Raw genomic sequence first — 20,000 nt, 5'->3', positions numbered from 1 at the left:
CTAAAGGCGCCCCCAGGATTATAAATATCATCATGAATTTTTGGCCAGTTGATAACTGACATTAAAACAATACTTATTTTGTACTACAACTTTTTCAGAAATGTTTGGGTGAATGTGCAAATTTGGCAATATTTAACTAATTCTGTGGACATTTTGTAGATGTTGGATGAAGCCAGAGTTAAACTTTTTATTTTTTTCCTTTTTACAAAATATTTGTAGGCTATCGGAAGTTGTTACATAGACTTTTTAAAATTTTATGAATAAAATTAATTTTTAATTTTATAATTTAAAAAATACTATGAAAAAAAAATTAAATAAAAAGAAAATACTACCATGTATGTACAGGTCTTAATGCCTTTTGGTGTGTTTTTAAGAAGAAAATTTATCAATGACTAAAGGCAACTTGTAAACAAATCAACAAACACACAGAAAAATAAAGATTGACCAGTGCTTAAAAACACGTTTTTTTCCAGCAGGGTTCCGCCTTAAATTCTGAGAATTCCTCTGATCAATTAAATGTTAGTTCAAAATCTGAAATATTTTAGACTGGACCACTAATGATGGTCCAGTCTACTTTTGGGTTCTGGTCTTTGTGTGTTAATAAGTTAACAGTGTATTCTAAGCTTTTTTTTAGGCTGGGCAGATTATTTATGTGTGACACAATAATAAAATAAAATCTTAAAAATTTAACCTTGCATGTTCAATGTACAAAATTAACATTAAAAATATATAAAGAGATCATAGAGAGGGATTTAAAAACTTTTTTCATTTTTATATTCTGTTTGATATTTGCTGCCAAATTCAAACAGGCAAAAAAACTAAATCACCAGTAGATACAGCTCTGGAAAAAATTAAGAGACCAATCTGGATTTTTCTTAAATCTTCATCTCTACATAACTTATTGAAAATGCTCTTGATGACAAAAAATGTATTGGAATTTGGTAGAAATGTTGTCAGTAGTTTATATTGTGAAACCAAAATGTTCATTCTACTCAAACATATGCCTCTAAATAGTAAAACGAGAGACACTGAACATTTGGAGTGGTCTCTTAATTTTTTCCAGAGCTGTTTAGTCACTGTTGTGAACTCCATGTAATGAACCCACACGTTTAACTACATTTTGCAGAAGCTAAATTATTCAAACATTCATATTTGTGATTCAATTAGTTAAATAACTTTTCTATAATTTGTGTGTATAGTTAACAACTGAAACTACAAAAATTTTTAGGCCATAATAGGAATAGGAATGAATTTAAATGTTACCATTGCGTCTCATATTGAACCCTATAGAGCCCTGTACCATTTCATCCTCCTCGCTGTGAGGGGAATGTCCAGGCAAAGAATCCTCGCGTTCCAAATCACATACTCGTTCTTTTTACTACACTACATACTAAAGTACAGAAGGGTTTTAGGGCCAAAAATCAGTTAAGGAAGTTTTTTTTTCATTATGTCGAGAAATGTCAAGAATAAAGACGAATACTCCAAAATGCTATTGGAGTTAGTGGGGCATTTATGTATTTTCAGCATACTACATGTATTGGGACATCCTAAATCTTTTTCTGGCATACTAAATAGTAGGGAAGTATGGGGATTGGAACGCAGGGCATGTGTCCGGCTGCCACCTGTTGTGCTTATTGTTCTTGTTTTTAAAAAGAAATTCACTCTTTAGTTTCTGCAATAAACTCTGTGGCGTGTTTTGCTGGCACGTAACTTTTGTTGTTGCCAGTAAATGCATTTCACATTTCTGATTCCTTCCTTAATGCCTGTGTGATTCTGGTGTGAATGTAGGAGGCAGAGAGTATAGATTAAAAATAGTATTTAGAGAAGTCTGTAAGTCAAGTAACTTCCAGAGTGCCTGGGAAATTTCTACATAACATATTGAAAATGCTCGTGATGATGACAATTTTTTTTCTCGGAATTTGGTAGAAATGTTGTCAGTAGTTTATAGAATAAAATCAGCATTTGGAGTGGTCTCTTAATTTTTTCCAGAGATGTATGAGTATGTGACATTCCATTAATATGACTTTTTCTACCTTACCTACCTTTATGATCATCAGAGAAAAAAAATTAGGCTGTTTCAGAAATATTAAAAAGTTCCTCGTAGCTACTTTAATATGACTTTTTCTAAAACTGAGTGCCATTTTAGTGTTTTTACCACGCCAGCTGTTGTTCCTGGGTGAGCGTATAACCAAGACAAAGGCATCAAGAAAAACTAAATAAAAACAGCATTCTTTGCACTGATGGTCTCGTTTGCTGTTACATGTCATTTATGATCATCAGAGGAAAACATAGACTGTTTCAGAAATATTAAAAAGTTCCTCGTAGCACCTTTAAAAGGTGCAGTGTGTAATATGACATCATCAAGAAAGTTCTACAAAGTTCTAGAATGCAACGCTCCCTGGGTAACCCCAACCCTTTCGAATAATAACAGAAGCTACAGTGGCCTTCAAGGACAAGAACAATTCTAAATTTTAAACAATGCACCTGATGACATTCCAACTATGACACTTTCAAGATGGCGGCACTAGGCCTTGGTCCAAAATATGCAGAAATATGGACATATATGAGACCCTTACTAAGGGAAAAGAAAAATAATAAAAAAAAAAAAATTCAGCTATTATGCACTATTTATTTAAATAATGAAATGTACTTATGAATATTATAATTATTTTCTACAAAATCTGCTAGGAAATAAAACCCAAATTCTACACACTGCAGGTTTAATAATGTTAAAAGCCCTTGAAATCATTCTTTAAGTAATTTCAAGCCCATATTTTCTTTCGCATTACTGTAATATGACTTTTTCTACCTCTCCCAGGACTGCCCAGCCCTGCAGACTGTAACCTGCGTAAACACAAGAACAACCGGAAACCAAGGACGCCCTTTACCACCAACCAACTGCTTTCTCTTGAGCGCAAATTCCGCCAGAAGCAATATCTATCCATCGCAGAGAGAGCCGAATTCTCAAACTCTTTAAGCCTGACAGAAACGCAGGTCAAAATATGGTTTCAAAACCGCCGGGCAAAAGCCAAGAGACTACAGGAGGCAGATTTGGAGAAATTTAAAATGGCCACTAAACACACGCTATTGCCGGCGGCTGCGTTTGCTTCTTTCCCATTCCCCTTGAACGCACCATCAGCCATGGGAGCACACTCGCTGTACGGGGCAGTGAATGCACCGCGGCCAGCCTTACATGTACCGGGACTGTACAGAGGACCGTATGGGATGTACTACCTGTCTTAAAGGTGCACTGCGTAACTTTTGTGTGAGAAGTGAACACAAAAACACACACAAAAAATCACACACACACACACACACACACACACACACACATAAACAAACACACACACACATACACATGGGCAGACAGACAGACAGACACACACACACACACACACACACACACACACAAACAAACACATTAAACGTACCACAGCCTGCCTTACATGTACCAGGACTATACAGAGGACCGTATGGGATGTACTACTTGTCTTAAAGGTGCACTGTGTAACTTTTTGGTGTGTCAGAGAAGTGAACTTTTTTCGAAATTTGTTTTGTACCCACACACACTCACAGCCACACACACACACAAATAAACAAACGCATACACACACACACACACACACACACACACACACACACACACACACACACACACACACACACACACACACACACACACACACACACACACACACACACTAAATGGACCCCAGCCTGCCTTACACTTCCCAGGACTTTTCACCATATGGAATGTACTACTTGTCTTAACCCTCGCTGCCTTTGAAGAAACTGCCTTAGAAACTAAAATGCCTTCATCATATGGATAATAACCAACACTGCAAACACACACACACACACACAAACACACACACACACACACACACACACACACACACAACACTGCAAACATGTCCACCAGATCTAATGCTGAATATTTTCCGTTATAGTGAAACATATAATAATAGGAGAAGAATATTTTTTTTTTAATTCTCTCAAACAGCTCATTTTTGATTACTGTTCTATCAATAATAATTTCAGATTCAGGCAACTTTACGGAAAATTATTTGTTGCCCATATATGGTAATTGTTGCAGTGTATTCAGTAAAATCCTTGTCTGTTTTTTTTTTTTTTTAACCTTTATTTATACAGGTTAATCCCATTGAGACAGAAGACTCTTTTACAAGGGAGACCTGTTTTCCTTTCCCACGTTACCATTCACACACACATTCATACACCGATAGCAGCAGGCTAACTATCGACATTCACACGAGGCAAGGTGGGTGAAGTGTCTTGCCCAAGGACACAACAACCATGACACAGGTGGCTGGGCGGGGATCGAACCTCCAACCCTTTGATCATCGGCCGACCCGCTCTACCAACTGAGCCACAGTCGCCTGTTAAATTGCCTTACATGTCCCGGGACTATTCATCAGACCATATGTGATGTCTGTCTTAAAGGTGCAATGTGTAACTTGGATGTGTCAGAGAAGTGAACATTTTCTAAGGTATATTCTCATAACTGAATAAACAAACTTTCCTCACAGGGAAAATGTGATCCCTGGAACACTGTTTGAAGTTAGAAAGCTTCCTGAAAAGTTACTGTTTCACTGTTGTTGTTTACAGCAGCAGGGCCCACAGTTTGGTTTACAAACATATTCTAGTCTTATACGTTTGGTTCCATGTGCCCAAAAAAATAATGTAATCCACACAGTGTCTGTTTGTTTCTAACGTCTAAATGATAGAGATATTTACTATTGCGATTGTATTACCTCAAGAGGGGAACTCTTTTTTTTCTCAAAGAGCTCTTAAAAAGTCGGAGACCTTAGTCAGTTTCACTACTATCCACTATTGTTGCAGTCATGAAATGTACAGAATATTTTATATCTAATGGGTGAAAAGATGTTTTGTATAATTATTAAAAATCTATTGTGTAAATTGTGACATTCCCTTTTGTTTTTTTTTCTTCATAAAATCTTCCATTGACTCCAGAAACCACAATATAGACTATAATGTAGACATAGAGTCTCAGTCCTCTTCACAGCAGACCCGGGTTAGAGTCCAGCCCGCGGTCATTCTCTGCATGTCATTCCCCTCTCTGACACATTTCACCTCTGTCCCTCCAAAACTGTCTAATAAAGCAGAAAAATACAAAAAAAATTATCTTAAAAAAAAAAAAGAAAAACATGCATTTAGATGAACTTTTCGGCAGTATAACACAAGTCAGGAGCGTCACAACAACTAATTTTTATTATGCACCTTAAGGAAAAACTCACCTAAATATTGTTGTCAATTGTGTAAGGACGATAAAGTTTTTTCTATTCTCAAAGGTATTCTCGATCACATAAACAAAAGCCTGAACACATCAATGATTAAAAAAAATTTAATAATTTTATTTAAAGGACACATATGACAGTATTTGTATAGATTTTAAAACATCCCTGCGTTCCAAATCACATACTCTTTCTTTTTACTTCACTACATACTAAAGTACAGAAGAGTTTTAGGGCCACAGACAGGAGAGAAAAAAAATCAGATAAGAAAGATGTCGAGAAATGTCAAGAATAAAGACAAGTGTATTTTCAGCATACTACAACTGACGTGCATGTATTGGGACATCCTAAATCTTTTTCTGGCGTACTAAATGGTAGGGAGGTATGGGGATTGGAACGCAGGGATTGTTAAAAGGACAGAATTCTCTTGTGTTTCATTTCCTCCTCCCCCGGCGGCCTCTGAAGCCTCGGACGGAGCCGTGACCGAAACAAACGTTCGTAGGAATCCTGAGAGAGGAGGAGAAGGGGAATGAATGAATGAATGAATGAATGAATAGATAGATAGATAGATAGATAGATAGATAGATAGATAGATAGATAGATAGATAGATAGATAGATAGATAGATAGATAGATAGATAGATAGATAGATAGATAGATAGATAGATAGATAGATAGATAGATAGATAGATAGATAGATAGATAGATAGATAGATAGATAGATAGATAGATAGATAGATAGATATGATATTTAGTATTTATCTCAAATTACTAGCTAGACCTCCAAATATTTATCTGCACATCTCGCTTAACAAATTACATAAAAATAATTGCATGAACCATCCTTTTAATACTCTGGAAAGGCAAAAATACACTATTTTTTTTTTTTTTTTTTTAATTCAAATTTGGATATTTTTTTTAGATAATTTACTTCCATAACATGTCTTCTTTCTTACTAGTATAAATCAAAGGTCCAAAATCTACATTCAGGTGTTTGTTTGTCTAAACCTTGTCTGTTTGGGTCTCATATTTCTCCTATACAACCATCTTTAACGGACATTATCTCAACATTAGTTTTTATTTTCAATACTCTGAACCAAAAATCTCAACTTCTAAATCACTTACATCAACTTAACTTTCCATAATCATTCTCAGCACTATTCTGAAGGTTATTACAGAAGGATTTGTTCATATGTTGTTAACTGTCTGATTTATGATACAAATTCTTCAAAACATGGCGAAAATGCATTTTTACAACCTGTACAAAGTAAGTTTAAGACCAACCTGTATTGTGATTATTTTTTTAATTTCAAATTTAAAAAAAATAAATATATATATTTTTTTAATCCCTTAAAAGGTGCAGTGTGTAATATGACATCATCAAGAAAGTTCTTCAAAGTTCTAGAATGCAACACTCCCTGGGTAACCCCAACCCTTTCGAATAATAACAGAAGCTACATTGGCCTTCAAGGACAAGAACAATTCTAAATTTTAAACAATGCACCTGATGACATTCCAACTATGACACTTTCAAGATGGCGGCACTAGGCCTTGGTCCAAAATATGCAGAAATATGGACATATATGAGACCCTTTCTAAGGGAAAAATAAATAATTAAAAAAAAATGTTCAGCTATTATGCACTAAATTAAATGTACTTATGGATATTATAATTACTTTCTACAAAATCTGCTAGGAAATAAAACCCAAAATTCTACACACTGCAGCTTTAAATAATGTCAAACGTTTGTGATAAAGATATACTTTTACTGTCAAAATTCTGTTCGTTATCGGCAAATAAACTGCTCAGGCTCTTGTCACAACAAACTAAAAAAATAATAAAACCCACCTGTATGAGTACCGTGGTGTGTGTGTCTCTGTGTTTCCCTCGGTAGAGACAGACTGGGTGATGTCATCAGCGGCGGTTTGTTCCTCTGACAGGTGCGTCTCCATGGATACCGCGGTGTGTTCAGGTGCGTCACACATCACCTCACACACTCCCTCAGACTCACACACGTCCTCAGCTACGTCCATGGCCGCGGAGTCTTTAAGCTGCTGCTTCTTTAAGTCCTGCGTTCTAGCCACAAAAATACACAACATTAGGATAGAAGACAACATTAGGAATACACACGTCTCCTGTATTTGATGTCTTCTGTATTTTCATTCATGTGTAACTTTTAGTAAAGGCCTAACGAGGGACAAGGGTTTCCATATTATTTTTATTTTTTTTTATTTTTTTTTAGTGGTTTTATGTTTGTTTTTTTACATATGGACAAAAAAAACTGAATAAGTAAACACATACAATACATACACAACACCCAACCCCCTCTCCCCTCCCCTCTCCCCTCCCCCTTCTCCCTTCTCCCCTCCCACTCCCCCCTCTCCCCCTCCCTCACATAAACAGACAAGGAATACAGAAAAAAAGTGAAATAAATAACTAAGACAAAATGATTGGGTTTCCAAATTGTTCTTGACTAGAAACCCGTATGCATGGAATCTATTTCATATAAAACATTAGGAATACACATTACAGTTGAATCTATGACATGTATGAATTTGTGTTCTGTGTTCCTGTATCCTGTGACCTAGTAACCATGTAGGAACCGTCTGTGAAAATGTAATAAATACGTGAATAAAAAAAAATAAAAAAAGGAATACACATTACAAGGAGATTTTCAAATGTGTTAACAAAATCACTTTGTCAGAATCAGTGAATATCTCCTTACGATCCGCTACCAGCACAGACATATTCACTGTTTTTGACCAAAAGTAATTTTGCCAGCAAGCGTTCTTTTCCAGAATTGTTGAAAAATAGGAACAAGGAAATAACGTGCATTAAAACTAAATAATTGTTGGGTCAAAAAAACGATTTGCACTTTTTGTAGCTTAGCTTTTAAAAGGAAAGTTCACCAAAAGTTGTACACACAAATACGCAAACGCACAGACACACACACACACACGCTTAACTTAAAAGACCATAAAATATCCGAGTGATAATAGAAATATTGCTTCATCTTTGCAGGAAATCAACATGGGCTGTCCTTCACTGACACCCGAGTAGCATTTGAACTTGTATTGTATTGTGCTGCCCTCTAGTGTTCAGAGTGCGGTATGGACAGTCTCTCACCCTTTGTCCTTCTTGGGTTTGTCGAATCTGAAGTCAGGAGGATATTTGTGGATCTTCACCAGATGATCTTTCCTGTGTTTACTGGAGCTGAACTTCAGTCCACAGCCTTCGACCAGACACTGGTACTGAGACATGGGGAGGGAAATGGTAAATGGACTTATCTAGCGCTTTTTAGCCAATTTTCTCAGCCCCAAAGCGCTTCACATTTCTTACCACATTCACCCATTCATACACACACTCATACACCGATATGTCAAGGGGGGAAAGTTCTCCCAAAGCTTGAGTGTTTGTATTCTTAAAGTGCCGGTATATTTGAAATATTTCACTGTTATCATTATGATCCATTTGTGAATATATACACATATATTAGTACATCCAAATATCCATTAGGTTAAAGGCCTACTTCACCGGTTTGAATATGAAGGTGTATTGAATTCTGAGATCCTATCCTAGGCAGAAAGAGTGTTTTTTTAACCCTATATTTCTCTCTTGTGACATCACAGAAAGAGAAATAAAAAAAAAGTACTTTGTAAATATTACTGTGATGTCACAGTAAAAGACATCACAGTAATATTTACAAAGTAAGTTTTTTTTTAACCCTATATTTCTCTTTCTGTGATGTCACGAGAAAGAGAAATATAGGGTTAAAAAAAACACTCTTTCTGCCTTTTCTCAGTCTAGGATGAACCGATTTCAATTTTTTTCGCACATTTATACTACATAGGATCTCAGAATTCAATACACCTTCATATTCAAACCGGTGAAGTAGGCCTTTAAGTATTTTTGTATTTTAACTTTTGTAAATCTTATTTTCAAATGCATGATTGTAACATCACACAGTGTTTGAAATGCAATTGTGCTTTATTTGAGCATCTGTTGCTACGAACAAATGTTTGGAAAAAAAAATTACTTTTAAGTCGCCAAGAGGAACTTTAAAATATTTCTGAAACAGTATATTATTTCCTCTGATGATCATAAATGACATGTAACAGCAAACGAGACCATCAGTGCAAAGAATGCTATTTTTATACAGTTTTTCATAATGCCTTTGTCTTGGGTATACGCTCACCCAGGAACAACAGCTGGTGTAGTAAAAACACTACAGGTTTTGTCCTAAGGGGGCGCTAGGATTAACCCAAACTGAGAGTTCCTCGTAGCACCTTTAAATACACCTTACCGCTTTATTTCTTTAGTTCTTAGACGTAATAGCAGCCACCACTAGTTTTAATACCAACACCCTCCTGTCCGGTGCCGGGGATCCAACCAGAGACCTCATGGTTACTGGGAGGAGGAACCAGAGACCTCATGGTTACTGGGAGGAGGAACCAGAGACCTCATGGTTACTGGGAGGAGGAACCAGAGACCTCATGGTTACTGGGAGGAGGAACCAGAGACCTCATGGTTACTGGTCGGCCACCGCCATCCTATACCACCCCAATATTTCACTTTTTCCCAGACCATATGAGCATCAATCTGCTTCATTCCCTGGTCCTCACCATGTCCTGCCTCTGAGCCAGGATAGTGAAGAGAGAGTCGTGCCACTCCTGGATGTGTATGTCCAGCAGCCGGGCGCTAGGCAACGAGCGACGGCAGCAGCTGCAGCTGTGTCTGTGCAGAGAGTTATAGTGATGCTCATACTCCTCCAACAGGCGGAACGAGGAACTGCAGCCAGAGATGTGACACGCAAACGCTGACACACTGGGGACAGACAAAAGACAAGACAAGAGGACACTGATGTTAAACTGGTTTACGTGGCGCCCTTAGCTCAGTTGGTAGGGTGTCTCCCCCCCATGGGCCTCGGCCAGCAGCGGACCCGTGTTCGATTCCAGCCCGCGGTCGTTCTCTGCATGTCACTCCCCTCTCTGCCCCATTTCAACTCTGTCTCTACACTATAAATAAAGCATAAAAATGCCAAAAAAATATCGTAAAAAAAAAAAATTGTTTACTGTTGTCTTAAAACTGTGCTGATAATGTGTGTCTGTGTGCCAAATTATTAAACTTCTTTAAATCTACTTCAATAATGATAATGTGATTGTAATGTTTTTTAAGATTAATCCAAATGAGCTTAATTCTCCATAGTTTTGTTTGTCACTTGTTAGGTAGCACAGACAGACAGACAGACAGACAGACAGACAGACAGACAGACAGACAGACAGACAGACAGACAGACAGACAGACAGACAGACAGACAGACAGACAGAGAGAGAGAGAGAGAGAGAGAGAGAGAGATAGATAGATAGATAGATAGATAGATAGATAGATAGATAGATAGATAGATAGATAGATAGATAGATAGATAGATAGATAGACAGACAGACAGACAGACAGACAGACAGACAGACAGACAGATAGATAGACAGACAGACAGACAGACAGACAGACAGACTGACAGTTAGACAGACAGACAGACAGACAGACAGACAGACAGACAGACAGACAGACAGACAGACAGACAGACAGACAGACAGATAGATAGATAGATAGATAGATAGATAGATAGATAGATAGATAGATAGATAGATAGATAGATAGAGAGATAGAGAGATAGATAGATAGATAGATAGATAGATAGATGAATAGATAGATAGATGAATAGATAGATAGATAGATAGATAGAGTTGTAGTTCATACCTGAGTGTAGACTTCTCTTCTGCCTCTGGAACATAAAGGTCTTGTAGATACATGTGTCTTTGAACGTCTCCATCCTGTAAACACAACGTTCATGATCAACGTTGATGAAAACCTGTGTGTGTGTGTGTGTGTGTGTGTGTGTGTGTGTGTGTGTGTGTGTGTGTGTGTGTGTGTGTGTGTGTGTGTGTGTGTCCCTTTTATTTACTTTCATTTCATCATGGCAACCGACCGTTAAAGCTCAAATAATTAGTAATAATGGATGTTGTTGCCATGTTACGGACAGTGGGTTGACATTTTTTTAGTGTGTTTTTTAAATTATAAAAATAATTAATTTACAATATCGTCGGTTGGCAAAGAAAACATGACAATAACACCTCAATTTACACACTGAATAAAAAAAGTTAACCTAAATTGTATAAAAAATAATACGTCAACAATTATCGAAAGGTTGAGTTTGCTGTTGCTATGTTACGGACAGTGGGTTGAATTCTCTGAGTGTTTTTTTAATTATAAAAAGGAATTAATTTATAATATCGTTGGCAAAGAAAACATGACAATAACACTTACATAGCCTACTACAACAAGGCACACAGCACACTGAATCAAAAAAATCTACCTAAATTGTATAAAAAATAATACGTCAACAATTATCGAAAGGTTGAATTTGTTGTTGCTATGTTACGGACAGTGGGTTGAATTCTCTGAGTGTTTTTTAATTATAAAAAGGAATGAATTTATAATATCGTTGGCAAAGAAAACATGACAATAACACCCCAACTTACTTATAACAAGGCACACAGCACACTGAATTAAAAAAGTTAACCTAAATTGTATAAAAAATATGTAATTGATTATCGAAAAGTTGTGTGTTGTTGCTACGTTACGGACAGTAGGTTGACATTTTTTCAGTCCGTGTTTTTTAATTTGGCTATAAAAGGAATTAATTTATAATATCGTTGGCAAAGAAAACATGACAATAACACCTCAACTTACATACAACAAGGCACACAGCACACTGAATTAAAAAGTTAAGCTAAATAAATTGTATAAAATAATATGTCACAAATTGTCGAAAGGTTGAGTTTGTTGTTGCTATGTTACCTCGAAGAGCTCGTGGTCTCTGTGCAGTCGGAGTAGTTGCGGTGTGAATCTGAGCGGGTTAATCTCTTCACTTCTGTCTCGCCGCGGCTCTTCAAAAATGTTATCCCCGGAAAGACAGCCTTCCTCTGGGCTTTGTAGCGCTAACACCGGCCCCTCGGTCAACAGGCGAACCAGGTCTGGCTGTAGCAGCATCGTTTAAAGGCGTTTTCAGCAGGTTTTCATACTATTCTGAGGGAAAAGTGAACATGAATCAACCATCAACTCCCTCCAACTGTCGACGCTTCTTGTTTTGTTTTTAGCAGTCGCGAAATGATGACGACATCTTTAAAAAAAGAGTGTTGTCGCCCCCAACTGGTCAGACTCAAAAAAGTTGGAAAAAGTCACATCCATCCACAATATAATAATAATAATAATAATAATAATAATAATAATAATAATAATAATAATAATAATAATAATAATAATAATAATAATAATAATAATAATAATAATAATAATAATAACAATAATAATAATAATAATAATTAAAATGCCACCTAGTTCTTATAATTATTATTTCTTAGGCCTATAATAGGCTTCATATAAAATGCGGTAGGCCTATTACCTTGCAAAATAACATTCAAAATTAGAAGTAATCTCCCAAATTCGAGGGACTAACAAATCCCATTCCGTGCTCAAAACAGTTGGCATAAAAAAATCATAACAAGTGGGCTAATATAGCCTAATAAAGTATTCACATTTAAACCATCATAAAATGATTGTTTTCCCATGGACATACACAGAATAAAACGTATATGCTTTCATTGAAATCCCACGCTACCTGTTCTATCCCAGCAGTGTCTACTAGAACTTTTACTATTGTTTTGTGTTTTATTTTATTTAAATGTTTGCTTTTTTGTGTCTTTATGATGTTTTGGATGTTAATGTATTTGACTTATTTTACTGTACAGCACTTTGGTCCGCCTCGGCTGTTATAAATGTGCTGTATAAATAAAGTTGACTTGACTTTTTTATTTTTTTTAACCTTTATTTATACAGGTATATCCCATTGAGACCGAAGACTCTTTTTCAAGGGAGACCTGTTTTCCTTTCCCACGTTACCATTCACACACACATTCATACACCGATATCAGGCTAACTATCGACATTCACACGACTTGTCCATCGCTGCACCACAAGATGGCAGTGTTGTGCTGTTTTTCCTATAATTACACTTTTTTTTTTAGTGGTATAATTTAACAGATATTATTACTCTACCGTTACATAGCCTATTACTTCGTTGATCATGTAGTTTAAATACGTCATATAAATGTGACCTATGAGTAGTGAATGGTACACACAGACTAGTGTTAATATGGGGGAAACAATTGAAAGAAGAACATTTTTAAGTTTCCTGAAACTCTTTGCTGGAAATAAATCAGTGCTCAAAACAGTTAACATAATTCATAACAAGTAGACAACATTACACGCTCTAATGGGCTATAAAGTTTTGCACATTTGAACCATTATCGAATTATTCATTAATACGTCACAGAATTGCATTGTTGTTGTGCTGACTAATCCCAGCTACAGTACAATTCGTTACCAGTCACCAATGTGGAGGTATTGGTATGAATGTCTTTTATGAAAATGTGTGTATCTGTGGGGTGGGTTTTTTATGTTTTTTATGTTTTGTGTGTTCTTTTTATGGACCTTGAGTCTGACAATAAAGATGATGATGATACAGAATGAAACCATAGATAGTAGAATGAAACGTTGGCTACATAACAATCCTTGTCACTTCCTTTCAGTGCAATTTCCGACGGTACCACCACACCACCACAAGATGGCACCATTGCACCTTTTTTTTCTTTTTTTTTTGCTAAAATGTAACTGAGATTAGGCTACCGTTACTAACCTATATGCATCTTTACTTCGGTGATAAAATAGCCTATTTTCGTAATAGAGAAATGTGACCTATGAGTAGTGAATGGTAAACGCAGACTATTGTTATTGGAATGAATACAACTGAAAAAAGAAGAAAAAAAAAGAGTTTCCTGTAACTCTGCAACTCACTGCTGGCTCACTCAATTCTCCTCCATCATGTCGTAAACCGGGTCTCGGGTTGTGACTCATGTGGTGTGTGTGTGTGTGTGTGTGTGTGTGTGTGTGTGTGTGTGTGTGTGTGTGTGTGTGTGTGTGTGTGTGTGTGTGTGTGTGTGTGTGTGTGTGTGTGTGTGTGTGTGTGTGTGTGTGTGTGCGAGAGAGAGAGAGAGAGAGAGAGAGAGAGAGAGAGAGAGAGAGAGAAAGAAAGAGAGGGGGAGAGAGGGAGAGGGAGAGAGAGAGAGAAAGAAAGAGAGGGAGAGAGAGGGAGAGGGAGAGGGAGAGAGAGAGAGAGGGAGAGAGAGAGAGAGAAAGAAAGAGAGGGAGAGAGAGGGAGAGGGAGAGAGAGAGAGAGGGAGAGAGAGAGAGAGAAAGAAAGAGAGGGAGAGAGAGAGAGAGAGAGAAAGAAAGAGAGGGAGAGAGAGAGAGAGGAAGAGAGAGAGAGAGTGAGAGAGAGAGAGAGAGAGAGAGAGAGAGAGAGAGAGAGAGAGATGGTAATTTTCAGGATATTACACTCAGCGATAGAGGAGGGGCGGATAACCAACCGAGGCTATTTCTTTCTTTCAGTCTGGCCGGCACACCATGACACAGTCCGCCCGGTAGCAACATGCCAAATCCTGGATCTCTTATATGGATTTTATTCTTCTCTTCAACATGGGGTACTTGGATACTTTTTATCTCTTTCTTTAATGCCTTTTTTAATAACTTTTTTAATCAATTTTGGTCTCATAAAATCGCTTTATTACTTCTCGCAGGGATAAACGCCGGCAGTGTGCGGTCTCTACCACATGTGATAAAGTACCAAACTGTGAGACCTCAAATACTGAACTATTCATCTGTCAATCATGACGCTGCTGCACATCAGGTAACACACTCTCTGCTACAATTTCATTTAATTTTTATAAGCTAATTTTATAGTTTTTAACATTCTAAAGAAGACAGTAGCCTTGGAGTTGACTAATGGGGGGACCAAATCCGCTGGGGATTCCCCATGTACAAAAAAAATATAAATGTAAAAAAAAATATCCTGTCAAAATAGGTTATAACAGTTTTTTTGATTATTTTACTATAAATTACAGTAGGCTTATAAATACGGTCTTGCATTAAAGTCAACTTCTATCTATCTATCTATCTATCTATCTATCTATCTATCTATCTATCTATCTATCTATCTATCTATCTATCTATCTATCCATCCGATCCGTCCGTCCGTCCATCCATCCATCCATCCATCCATCCATCCATCCATCCATCCATCCATCCATCCATCCATCCATCTATCTATCCATCTATCTATCTATCTATCTATCTATCTATCTATCTATCTATCTATCTATCTATCTATCTATCTATCTATCTATCTATCCATCCATCCATCCATCCATCCATCCATCCATCCATCCATCCATCCATCCATCTATCTGCATGTCTGTGTTGTTGTGTATATGTGTCTGCGCGCGTGTGTGTGTGTGTGTGTGTGTGTGTGTGTGTGTGTGTGTGTGTGTGTGTGTGTGTGTGTTTTATGTTTAAATTCATATCTCTCTATCTTGTCTATCCGTGTGTATAGACTTACCCTGATGTACTCCAGTACTCCTTAACAATATCCGGACACAATTACACACTGCATCTGGAAAAGAACAAGTAAGAAACTATACTTGACGTGTGTGTGTGTGTGTGTGTGTGTGTGTGTGTGTGTGTGTGTGTGTGTGTGTGTGTGTGTGTGTGTGTGTGTGTGTGTGTGTGTGTGTGTGTGTGTGTGTGCTGTATGTGTGCTGTATGTGTGTGTGGGCATAGAGACCTGTATACTATAAGTAACTTTTTGTCTGTTTGAATTCTGGTAACAAAATACGAATTACTGTCTTCCATGCAAATCTTAAAGCTATAGTGAGTAACTTTTTCATATGAATAAATGTTGCTTCCATTCAATTCATTCATGTGTGTGTGTGTGTGTGTGTGTGTGTGTGTGTGTGTGTGTGTGTGTGTGTGTGTGTGTGTGTGTGTCTTAGCTCTTATACAAATGTAGGTCAATGCTATTTTTACACAAAGGCTACTATAATAAATCAAGTATAATTAATTTTTTAACATACTGTATACTATAATGTGCTTACTCTTCTCTGTAAATATCTGTAAATATGAATGAAATAAATACAAACATCCTCTGTTGTTCTTTGCAGAGATCTCGTGGGGAAACATTTTTCTGTGACACACTATTCTGATCAGGGCGACAGAATCACAACTTCTCCGGATGACTTCAGGGTAAGTTCACTACTTTATTAAAGGAGCTACGAGGAACTTTTAAATATTTCTGAAACAGTCAAATTTTTCCTCTGATGATCATGAAATACATGTAACAGCAAACGAGACCCATCAGTACAAAGAATGCTATTTTTATATAGTTTTTCTCAATGCCTTTGTCATGGGTACGCTCACCCAGGAACAACAGCTGGCGTAGTAAAAACACTACCGCTTGTGTCCAAAGGGGGCGCAAGGATTAACACAAACTGAGTTCCTCGGAGCACCTTTAACCTCTAGTTCCCCCAGCATTTACATGTAATCATGCTCATCTTGCATCATGAAGTGATATATATTTAAGTTAGTTAAACCTCATACAAGGAATTTTTTTAATATTTATGAAAAACTCAAATGTTTCCTCTGGTTATCATAAATGACGTGTCCCATCTGCATAATTGTTATCTATTAAAAGTCCTGTTATGTACATTTTATGCAACACATTCCAGGAATTTTTTTCCTATTTCACAATATCCGATAAAATCATGATAAACCAACATTTCTCAACGGTATAGTTCCTCATTGAGAGAAGTGACGCTACATTTTGCAATCCTCCTTGAGTCAGATGTGGAAGAGGAACTGACATATATGGTCATTTCATCTGAGCGTATATCACAAACATTGCAGTATTAATATCTGTTACACACACACACACACACACACACACACACACACACACACACACACACACACACACACACACAAACACACACACACACACACACACACACACACACACATATCTGTTAGACCACAGTTTTTACAGGATTGAAAAATTAGTGGAAGACATCTATCTATCTATCTATCTATCTATCTATCTATCTATCTATCTATCTATCTATCTATCTATCTATCTATCTATCTATCTATCTATCTATCTATCTATCTATCTATCTATCTATCTATATATCTATCTATCTATCTATCTATCTATCTATCTATCTATCTATCTATCTATCTATCTATCTATCTATCTATATATAAATCTATCTATGTATCTATGTATGTATGTATGTATCTATCTATCTATCTATCTATCTATCTATCTATCTATCTATCTATCTATCTATCTATCTATCTATCTATCTATCTATCTATCTATCTATCTATCACCTAGCTATATATCTATGTATCTATCTATCTATCTATCTATCTATCTATCTATCTATCCGTCCGTCCGTCCGTCCGTCCGTCCGTCTGTCTATCTGAGTTGTTGTGTATGTGTGTGTGTGTGTGTGTGTGTGTGTATGTGTGTGTGTGTGTGTGTGTGTGTGTGTGTGTGTGTGTGTGTGTGTGTGTGTGTGTGTGTGTGTGTGTGTGTTTTCCAACATGTTATTACAGTTTATCAAGTGTTTGTCATCCATGTCTCTAGTTTATTATACTTTCTATTTTGTGTAACGTCATTATTTTCTGTACGATAATTAATAATCTGTTTTCTTTTACATGTTTGAAATATAAATTTCAATCAAATCAAATTAAATCAAATGTCTGTGGTGCGTTCAGGTTCACTGCTACTACCACGGACACATTGCGGGGATGGAGGACTCGTCTGCAAGCGTGGGACTGTGCTCGGGAATCAAGTGAGTAAAATAAATAAATGAAAATCCACCCTGTATCTCCATCTCTATCTCTGTCTAATTCCAAGCAATTATTGTTTTCCTAAGAAGAAGCCAAATTTAATTAAACCCCGTGATGATGTTTTGAGACTTGTTTTGTGTCCAATCCAAATAGAGGGTCAGTCCCATTTCCTGCTTCATAAAGACCATTAAGAATCCATGTAGCTCTCTGTCTGAAAACCTGTAACCCGATCAACAAAGGGCCTGTAAACTTGTGTGAAAGTAGCTGTGGCGACTCTAACATGTCACTCCTGTTGTTTTATTTCTATTCATTCGCTTTTCTAATGTGTATTATGTATTTTAATCTTGCCCCTGTAAAGCACTTTGAATGGCCTTGTGTCTGAATTGTGCTATAGAAATAAACTTGCCTTGCCCCTAAATGCTGCTAAATATTCTTATCTTACACACTGTAACTTTAAACCTGCAGTGTGTAGAATTTTGGGTTTTATTTCCTAGCAGATTTTGTAGAAAGTAATTATAATATCCATAAGTACATTTAATTTAGTGCATAATAGCTGAAAAAAATGTTTTGAATTATTATTTTTTCCCTTAGAAAGGGTCTCATATATGTCCATATTTCTGCATATTTTGGACCAAGGCCTAGTGCCGCCATCTTGAAAGTGTCATAGTTGGAATGTCATCAGGTGCATTGTTTAGAATTTAGAATTGTTCTTGTCCTTGAAGGCCGCTGTAGCTTCTGTTATTATTCTAAAGGGTTGGGGTTACCCAGGGAGTGTTGCATTCTAGAACTTTGTAGAACTTTCTTGATGATGTCATATTACACACTGCACCTTTAATAAAATAAAATAAATTATTTTTCACTACTACAGGGGGTTTGTGCGTCTCCGGGAGCAAATGTACCTGATTGAGCCTTTAACAGAAGGACAGGTAGACGTAAATACAGTAAACACAGATCGGCATGACAACGCACCGCACGCTGTTTACAACTACAAACACCTGAGGAGGAAGAGGAGCGCCTGTCTCCACGGAAACACAACAACAACATTCTACGATCACGGAGCGCGGAACCCAGCTGGACTGTTCAAGCTGGGAAGTCTGGTAAAGAGACAGAGAGACACACACACACACACAGAGCGCGGACACACACACACACACACACACACACACACACACACAGACACACACACAGAGTGGACACACAGAGAGTGCGGACACATACAGACACACACACACACACACAGCGAAGACACACACAAAGCATGGACACACACACACACAGACAAGCAGACACACACAAAACATGGACACACACACACACACACACAAAGCATGGACACACACAAACACACAGCGAAGACACACACAAAGCATGGACACACACACACACACACACACAGAGCGTTCTCCAGAATCGCTAACTCCACCTTTAATAGTGGTTCATATTTTAGTTTTAACTTTGCAAAGGAAAGATATAAAAATGCATGAATTCACTCTTTAAATCTTGTTTTGTCTTCAATCTTTAATTTTAAATTTTTTCTATGTCCCTCAGAAGAGCAGCCGGGCTCAGTCTAAAGCCTGGACAGTGAAACCAAGGACTGTGGAGCTAGTGGTGGTGGTCGATAACTCAGAGGTTTGATTCACTTTTCTCCTTCTGTTTATTGTATATAGCTGCAGCATATAAGTGAAAAACCATGTCATGGGTGATGCGCTTTCCCCTTTAAGCTACAGTGCGTAACTTTTTCATATAAATGAATGTCGGTTTCATTCAAGCCATTGCCAAACAAGTTGACACAAAGTTGATTAAGCCTATCAGCCCCACACTGAGAAATACAGAGAGAGTTTTGTGGAGCTGATAGGCTTCATCAACTTTGTGTCAACACGTTTGGCGATGGCTTCTTGAATGTAACCAACATTCATTTATA

General features: G+C 37.1%; 3 protein-coding genes across 5 annotated transcripts in view; 2 read left to right on the top strand and 1 right to left on the bottom strand.

The window, feature by feature from the left end:
• The window catches only part of msx3 (muscle segment homeobox 3), a 6,102-nt gene extending 1,191 nt beyond the window's left edge, over positions 1 to 4,911 (top strand). Inside the window, exon 2 of the mRNA XM_080036548.1 lies at positions 2,819 to 4,911. Coding sequence (XP_079892674.1) covers positions 2,819 to 3,243 — 425 coding nt within the window. The 3' untranslated portion in view covers positions 3,244 to 4,911. The remainder of the gene's footprint in view (positions 1 to 2,818) is intronic.
• A 634-nt stretch (positions 4,912 to 5,545) lies between these two features.
• On the bottom strand, positions 5,546 to 12,395 carry znf511 (zinc finger protein 511). Of its 2 annotated transcripts, none has more exons than XM_080036620.1 (6): positions 12,131 to 12,395; positions 11,030 to 11,103; positions 9,895 to 10,096; positions 8,399 to 8,523; positions 7,121 to 7,348; positions 5,546 to 5,780 (listed from the first exon to the last, which is right to left on the bottom strand). In XM_080036620.1, exons 1-6 carry the CDS (start codon positions 12,320 to 12,322, stop codon positions 5,708 to 5,710), a joined length of 894 nt encoding a protein of 297 aa, XP_079892746.1. In that variant the 5' UTR covers positions 12,323 to 12,395; the 3' UTR covers positions 5,546 to 5,707. The 2 variants fall into 2 exon arrangements, with proteins under 2 accessions (XP_079892746.1, XP_079892747.1); XM_080036621.1 differs by having other exon boundaries at positions 8,399 to 8,517.
• A 2,357-nt stretch (positions 12,396 to 14,752) lies between these two features.
• adam8a (ADAM metallopeptidase domain 8a) overlaps positions 14,753 to 20,000 on the top strand; it is a 23,558-nt gene continuing 18,310 nt past the window's right edge. The window contains exons 1-7 of one of the 2 annotated variants that reach the window (XM_080036278.1): positions 14,753 to 14,871; positions 14,968 to 15,077; positions 15,780 to 15,853; positions 16,387 to 16,468; positions 18,005 to 18,081; positions 18,948 to 19,176; positions 19,631 to 19,708. In XM_080036278.1, coding sequence (XP_079892404.1) covers positions 14,820 to 14,871; positions 14,968 to 15,077; positions 15,780 to 15,853; positions 16,387 to 16,468; positions 18,005 to 18,081; positions 18,948 to 19,176; positions 19,631 to 19,708 — 702 coding nt within the window. In that variant the 5' untranslated portion in view covers positions 14,753 to 14,819. Of the gene's footprint in view, positions 14,872 to 14,967; positions 15,078 to 15,779; positions 15,854 to 16,386; positions 16,469 to 18,004; positions 18,082 to 18,947; positions 19,177 to 19,627; positions 19,709 to 20,000 lie in introns of both variants that reach the window. The other variant, XM_080036277.1, reaches the window with a different exon arrangement.

This window comes from Ammodytes marinus, assembly GCF_949987685.1.
Source record: "Ammodytes marinus genome assembly, chromosome: 11".
Classification (NCBI taxonomy): Eukaryota; Metazoa; Chordata; class Actinopteri; order Uranoscopiformes; family Ammodytidae; genus Ammodytes; species Ammodytes marinus.
Note: the sequence above shows the minus strand (reverse complement) of the source record. Positions and strands in the feature narration are given on the sequence as shown.

Bases quoted from the DNA above. Each gene is read 5' to 3' on its own strand.
- znf511 (XM_080036620.1), bottom strand. From the start codon at position 12,322: ATGCTGCTACAGCCAGACCTGGTTCGCCTGTTGACCGAGGGGCCGGTG. The intron at 10,097-11,029 runs GTATGAACTACA...GTCTGTCCCCAG, and splicing joins GAAGAGAAGTCTACACTCAG to TGTGTCAGCGTTTGCGTGTC. The intron at 5,781-7,120 runs GTGGGTTTTATT...CTCCTCTCTCAG, and splicing joins ACACCACGGTACTCATACAG to GATTCCTACGAACGTTTGTT.